Source organism: Myiozetetes cayanensis, unplaced genomic scaffold (genome assembly GCF_022539395.1).
Source record: "Myiozetetes cayanensis isolate MyiCay16 unplaced genomic scaffold, myiCay2020 scf5-8, whole genome shotgun sequence".
NCBI classification, from domain to species: domain Eukaryota; kingdom Metazoa; phylum Chordata; class Aves; order Passeriformes; family Tyrannidae; genus Myiozetetes; species Myiozetetes cayanensis.
Genome location: NW_026087742.1, coordinates 37,047,507 through 37,055,047, shown reverse-complemented (window position 1 = coordinate 37,055,047; position 7,541 = coordinate 37,047,507). Strand labels below are relative to the sequence as shown.

The 7,541-nt window shown below is 45.5% G+C and overlaps 1 protein-coding gene across 1 annotated transcript in view; it reads right to left on the bottom strand.

The window, feature by feature from the left end:
• Positions 1–424: 424 nt before the first annotated feature.
• The window catches only part of AMOTL1 (angiomotin like 1), a 54,137-nt gene continuing 47,020 nt past the window's right edge, over positions 425–7,541 (bottom strand). Inside the window, exons 10-13 of the mRNA XM_050333358.1 lie at positions 7,055–7,180; positions 5,412–5,638; positions 4,436–4,705; positions 425–3,459 (exon numbers count right to left, since the gene is read on the bottom strand). Coding sequence (XP_050189315.1) covers positions 3,356–3,459; positions 4,436–4,705; positions 5,412–5,638; positions 7,055–7,180 — 727 coding nt within the window. The 3' untranslated portion in view covers positions 425–3,355. The remainder of the gene's footprint in view (positions 3,460–4,435; positions 4,706–5,411; positions 5,639–7,054; positions 7,181–7,541) is intronic.

Here is a 7,541-nt window from a genome sequence, read left to right as displayed (position 1 = left end):
CACCTGTCAAAAAAAAAGAAGCCCCAGACCCTCAAGAACAAACTAAAAAATCCAGTGGAAGTTCTATGCTTAGCATGAATGTAGGGCTAAAGCATATTCAGATCTTCACCAAACTGTCTCATTAATTTTCCACCCTCAATTCCTTCAGGTGAAGATAATCTCAACAAAATGCTGCTGTTCTTGCTTGGCCAAGCTCCCAGTTTGATATTCTGCTTTGGAGACCCACTGATTTCATGCCCACACACACCCACTGGTGGCACTTGCTGTGGGGCCTTTCATTAACAATGGTGAAAAACGGTAGATGCAACCCCAAAGTCCCCGCAGTATCCTCTCTCAGGCGTAGCACATTGTGTGCAAAGCTCAGAGATTAGTTTTAAAAGTCCTTTCTTCTTGTGGTCTGAATATATTCACACTGGAAAAGTGAGAAAATAAACATGTTTATACATTTATTATATACAATAGTAAGGCACAAGTTTAAACAGCAAAGAATAAGAAATCTTTGGCTGACCAACAATATCAACATTTGCTGGGGGTGACACATAACGTTCTTTATTTCCCCCCTTATGTACAAATAACCCTCCAGCTGTACAACACTGTACACAAACTTCTCTATACAACCAACAACAATAAAAAAATGACAGTATTTTACAATTAATTGCCAGCATTGCCTGGAATGGCTACAGCACAGTTTCCCAAAAACACAAAACAGTTCAAAGAGCTGGGAAAACCAGCACAAACGGAGCTGTGCCGCTCTGCTGAGAGGGGCTGATCTACGGCAGTAGTACTCCACACAAGTCCTGCTAGTGCTCAGGCTGGGGGCAACCTGCTGGTCCTCCAGACCTTCCCTCCAGGAAAACCAACATCTCTTGAGTTCAACACAAGTGAGGAGAATGAACCTTTGAGTTTATTTGAGCTGTTGCCTACAATAAGAGTTGCCTACACCATAGTACCTAACAGTTTCCTATATGTGACCATGACTCTGGTGCAGCATCAATTGTAAACACAGCTTTGGAAACTGGAGGTATTGTGGTCTCCACAAGGAGAAAGAGGAATGCTGTACTCTAGCTGACTTGGAGAAGCTGAGCAGAACCACTACCACACACAACTGAAAGCCTTATCATGCATGCTGATCCAACAGTGTTTCTGCTGGATGCCTCCCTGTCCACCTGCACACAACTGATTGAACAGTTTCATCAAAAGAAATAATACAGCTGGCAATAAAATGCTTAGGGACTTACAAGCACCTGGGTATCCTTATTTCTTGGATAAAAAATGATGAAATGAAATATTCACCAACACTTTACTTGTATTCCCTTGCTTTGTCTTCCTCCCACCCCAGTCCTACCACAGACACTTGAGGAAGGGCCACGGAGGTGGGTCAGCAGTGATGTCACGTGCAGGCCTGGCTTTGATGCAAACAATTACAATGTTTAAATTAACTTTAAGGAAAAAAATAAAATTATCTTACAAGGCATATATTAAGCTGCGTAACATCTTCCAAGGGTTTTTACACATTTGGTTTCACAATGCAAAGCTGCTAATACTTAAAACACACAGTTCGCTTGCCCACACAACCTACCTACCACTACTGCGTTTAACAAGTGCAAAAATCAGAAAGAGGGTGACAACAACACATGTCTAATTCTATGTGCACACAAAAATAAGTGCATAGCTTTAACATAACAGTTTTTTTCTTTAAAAAAGGAAGGTATCAGCCAGACAGTATTGACCACAAGGCTCTTGCCCGTGAAGGCTTTGAGTTCGCAAGGACTTCAGTTTTCAGTGAAAGCAGAGTTTAAAATGCCTGGTGTTCTCATGGTCAAGGGCTCTGATTTGATACCTACAGGAAGGGGTATGAGCCAGCCCTGAGCACATGATTACTTCTAGCACCCATCACTCTTCCACTCCAGGCAGCTTCACGTTCAATCCTATCACCCTTTTTCCCAAACCCAAGTTCTTCTTAAAGTCATTACGGTGCACCACAAGGTTCAGGAACTGCAAAGCCAATACAAAAATACCTCACAGAGGAAAATTTCCCTATCAGCATGTGCAATGCACAAAGCGAATGGTACGCCACGATTAACACAGCTGGTGAGTTGGCTGCCTTACAGTCAGTCGCCACCTCTTACTAAATTCAGAGACAAAGCTGAAAATGAGAAATGTTCCATCCTGGGTAAAATAAGGCGACAAGAAACGGCAGCTCACCACAGAAAATACATGATGCTCATGTACCGCTTTGCAGTTAAAGCCTTCCCGGCCTGATTCTATACCCCTTAATGCCCAGTCCCACGTCAGCTTGAACAGCAGGTTTGTATGCTCAAGGAAAGTAGGATTTGGCTGTAGGCACTGAAAATAAGGAAAAATCTTATTCTTACCACAAGCACACTGATTCTTCTAATGCTATGAACCAGTGCACATTAAGAGGCATCTTCTGATCTCACACGCAAACCCAGCTTCCCACCTCTGAAAACACACCCATGCAGTGCAGCCCCCCTCTGAAGGAACTCTGTAGTGCACAGCCCTTTAGGGAGCTGCTGGAATCCTCCCCTAACTTTCCCTCCTGAAACCTTCCTATGGTTACAAGAGAGATTGCTTTAGCAGGGTCCCCCTCCCCCCACCACATTTATCCTCCATGAGAATTCCAGCCAACAACTGCTCCTACCAAAAAAAGAAGTCTCAGCAAGCTCTGAGGTTGCAAGACACGAATATTTGCACTATAAATCCAGCTACAAGAGCAACTCTTGCCCAGCCAGGAAAGAGGCACCTGACTCGCCTGCCCAGGAAAAACATTCACCACGCCACTTCAAACAAATACTTACAAGAACCTGCCGTGTACACTCACAGACCAATTATTCACAAAAACTAAGTAGTGAAATTTTTGAGACTTTGAAACTTTTCAGAAATGCACTGATATTGAGGAAGATTGAAGTTTTTCCTGGGTTACTCAGAAACTCCTTCTGACCTCAAAGGAGACAGGATTTCGCTCCCTGTCCTGGCTGCAGAAAGGCAGGAAAACAGAGCAGCAGTGTGCAACCAGTCTGTAACTTTACTACCTTAGCTTTATGCCAGAAAACCCAGTTTCTTTTTTCCTCAATGATCCTCTTCTCACACCATCTTCTATTTTCAATGCCTTTCTCTGTTTAGAAAACCCCAGACATTCATTTCATCGCTCCTCTTCAGCGCTCTTGACTTCTCGCCTGGTCCAAAGTCTATGCATAACAGACTCAAGCTTCATTTTGCGAACAAACTTTCTCTTCCTTCAAACTGTTAGGGTTAGTTTTCAAAGGCTGGCACACTGAGGACCATCTTGGACCTGGCTCTACACACATGAAACCCCGGAGACGCTGTCCTCTGCTCAGATGAGGACTTCCATCATGTCTTGATCTGGGAACTCAGGCTTGTGGAGCAAGCTGCTCACTCTGCCTTTGCTGTCAGGCAGCTTCGCGTGGCTGGAGCTCTCTGAAATGTAAAGAAGGGAAAGTTGGTCTTCAGCTCAAATTCAACACCAGGTTGTTCAAAGCAAGTATCAACCCATTTTTGGGGAAGCAAAAGTGGGGCATGTCCTAACTGTATGTCCTACATCCTGAAACCCAAATTTGTTCAGGACACTGAGAACATATAATGCTTAATTCTCTGCACAGTGAGAGCAGGTGTGTCAGTGTGCACAGACCTCAAGGGCAGGCACAAAGATGATATTTAAGAGACACAGACCAAAGTACCTCTTTAATTAAAATCATAGAATGGTCTGGGTTGGAAGGGACCTTGAAGATCGTCTAGTTCAGTGATAGTCAGCCCTTTAATGATACATGGCATGCTTTTAGAGTGAAAGCTTGCTTTTCAGAGGAGATGTGTTGGAAGTGGGTATTTTCAAACTAAAGTGCACGAAAGAGATATCTCCTGAGTTAGGGCTGCAAAGCAGCTGTTTCCACCTTTCAAAAATAATTAAAATTGTGTTTCTTTATTATCCCTGAAACCAAGATCTCCACTTTCTCCACACTATTCCCTCCAGCTTCCCTTTAAAAATTAGGGAGAAAATTGTACTTTCACTAACCATGGTTTCAGTTGAAAAAAAAGAGAAGAGTCTGAGTATGTGAGCAGGTGTGGAGTGTTTTCAAGGCTTAAAACTCAGCAAGTTTATATCTAGCAACATGAATAATTGCATTTGCTGCAAACTGATTGCCACAGGTGAGTGGAGCTTTACAGAAGCTGTCGAGCATGAAGCTCTGCAAAGCCAGACTGGGCAGCCTTGGAAAGTTCTCTCTATACAATTTTAGTTTCCCTGGAGAAACCTCTGCTCCGCCTTACAAACTGTGACAGCATCACACACACATACACATCTCCTTCCACCATCTATACTGGGGTGTCTCTGGGGATGTGCTGACAGCCCTGAGGGTGCTGACATGTTGCCCTGATGTGGGGATCTGGCAGAGCTCACCCAGCTTCTCGCCGGCCCCTCGTGTCCCCGGGGGCCGTGGGGCTGGGCTGTGTGACGGGGTGGTACCCAGCCGTCCCCGGCCGGGGAAGGAGGCGGTGCCGGGCCAGAAGAGCTCGGCAGCTTTGTCTGTCTGGGTGCTGCTGTCTTTGCTGCCCGTCTTCGCGTGGGAGGCTGCCGGCACTGGGACAGGCATGCACGACAAGGAGGGCAGAGGAGGAGGCAGCGAGGGGCCTGGTGCATGGTCGTGGTGCTCCTTTCCCAAGAGCAGCCCTGAAAACAAAGAGGTCGGTCACGTGCTGGTTCAAATGCAAGTGCTGTCCCTCCGTCCCACCCCTCAGCTACAAGGTGCTGGTCTGGTTATGTCTCCAGACCCTTTGCTTAGATTGGGTTTTCCCCTTGATGCTACCTGTTGCTCTTTTTCTGACATACATATAGTACTTCCCTACAAATAGCTTTTGGAAAGCAGGTTCTCCTTCCTGTGTTCCCTTCTGCACACTCATTCCAGTGGCACTTACTCCTTGGCACATCTTTGCACACCTCCACACACCGATCCTACGCGGCCCCAAATCACAGGCAGTCCTACGCTCATTTTCCCATTTAACTGCCACATCGTGCAGTCCTACACACAGGGATGCTCACCTTCTTGATTCACTTTAATCAGGCTTTTTTTTGAGCCCAGATTTGTTATTTACTCCCAAAAAGTTGTAAACATTATGTTCTTGTATCTGGGAGGACTTCTTTCAACTACAGCTTTCTATAGTCAATGCAGAATTATTTAAGATGATTAAAAGTATAATTAAGATACAATGCAAGGTTTAAAAATGACTAATTTTCTACTTAAGCACAAGTACACATGTCCTAACCTTGGAAAGTATTCTGGAAATGAGCTGTCGGGGCAATGTGTGCTGAGGCACTTTTGCTAAGCTCAAGCAGAAGGATCAGGATGAGCCAAAATTTAAACAAAAGCTGAGCTCACCTATGCTTCCCTTCCAGAGCTTCTCTTCCTTCCTCTCCTCAGCCATCTGGTTGCTGGTGAGCGAGGTCTGGCGTGAATGCACCCCTGTAGCAGCAGCGATGGAGGGGACGGACCGAGCTGGCCGCAAACTGGCACTGTCAGCTTTCCCTGGATCTTTCCGTGACCGTTGCTGAAGGACCTTGATCATGGCATCCTTCTCAATTATTTTGGCATGGAGATTCTTTATTCTGCCAAAATATGAATGGGAATGGAAAAAGCATTTATATGAGCAAGGCTCCACACCCTGGGGCAGCAGGGAGCTCCCAAGGTACATCCCCTGCTGCTCTGTCCCATCTGGTTTTGAGCTACTTGGACAAGGCAGCTCCCAGCAGTTTCTCCAAGGATAACCGTGCATTTCAAAATAGATAGTATTTCTAGTTATTAAGGCAAAACTTTTCTGCAAGGTTAACTGACCCCATCTATGCTCTCGCTTTCTCAAGCCAGCAGGAGTAATTAGGGCAGTATCCTGACTGGGCTGCAGGTTGCTACCTTCACAAGTGTTGTCAGCTGGAATAAAGATCTCCTGAAGCGAGAGGGAAGGTTCCCTTTCGTTAACCTAACAGCTGGGCTGGGGTCTTGCTTCTCCCTCGCTGCTGCAGAAACAATCAGCACATGGTGTGCAGAGCCAAGCAAAGCTCACTACTTCTCTCATACAGACCCTGAAGACTCAAATTACTCAAAAACAGGATTATCTGAGATTCTTCTCTGGGAATGATTAGCACCACATCATACTCAAAGACTACAAAACTATATTTAAAAAAAAACCCCATACACTATGACAGTCAGATGACTACAACTTGACTGTGCTGTACAATATATAGTACAATGCAGCTGCATTTTCTGAAGCAGTGAAAGCTAAAATGCCACATTTGGAACACCTATATATACAAAGGAGATAGACAGTAACTTCATGTTGGCATTAGTTTTCATAATCAGATGCCTAATTTGCAATGAAAACACAAGATACTAATCTATCTTTAATTAAGTCAATGGCAAAACTCCATGACTTCCCTAGAAGCAGGATTAGCTTACATCTGTGAGTGGAAAACAAAAACCAAACCCAGTAAAAACAATCACTGATATTTTCCACAAGCAACAAATACACGTTCTTTATGAAAGTGTCTGCAGACTTGTGCTTTTGTGGGGAAGAAGAAACAACTTGAATGTGGAAAACTGAGCATATCTAGAAAGAGCAATAAGCAGGTAAGGAGCGAAGAGCAAGGCAAAGGAACGCCCTCACGTTGCTGATTACGTAGGAGTGAGATTACAACTTCAGCTTTTATGGCCAGATGCTCCTGTTTCCAGAGGGGGATTTTCACAGAGATTAAATGAACACTCAGCTTCCTTGCATGCCAACCTGCTTTTAATTGTAGAACACCCTCTGTTTGGTGAGAATGGCAGTTTTGTCACAGGAAGGTAGGAAGGAAGTTATCTAACAACAACAAGCCTTTAATCCCTGTTTTAATGCTGCAGAGCAAAACTAAGTCAACGTAAAGCCAAGCCCATCCTTTCCAGGCATGCAGGAAGAAACAGAAGGGCATCCTGGTTTATCTGAACCCAGCCCAAACACCACAACAAGCAGGTATGGCACGAGGTCCCCTTACGTGTACTCCATGTCCTGGCAGCGCCGGTTGGCTTGCACGATCTCCTCCTCCTCCTGCCAGCCCCGCACCTCCAGCGCTGTCTCACCATAGCTGCCATTGCGTGAGTGGCTTGGGGCCGAGGTATCCCTGGCAAAGAGGGTCACCACAGTGAGTCAGGCTCCCGAGACTGTGAGGGTGGCTTTTGCAAGTGAGATCGGCAGTTGCAAAGAAAACCCCAAACCCACGTTCGAAGGGCAAGCTAGCGATGGTTGCCTGTCAAGCTGAGGGCTATCTGGCATTGGGTCATCCTGCTGCAGGCTGCTCTCGGCTTAGGTTTGGTCATTAATGCCATTAACTTAACTGGGTTGAAGGAACAGAGAGCATGCTGAAATCATGGGTGACCCATGCAGGGCTAACAACCATCCTGAAGGACAGGGTCAGACACTGGAGGGACTCACTCACTGGGTCCCAAGTCAGCAAGACTATGTTGCAAAATAGCAACAAAGCT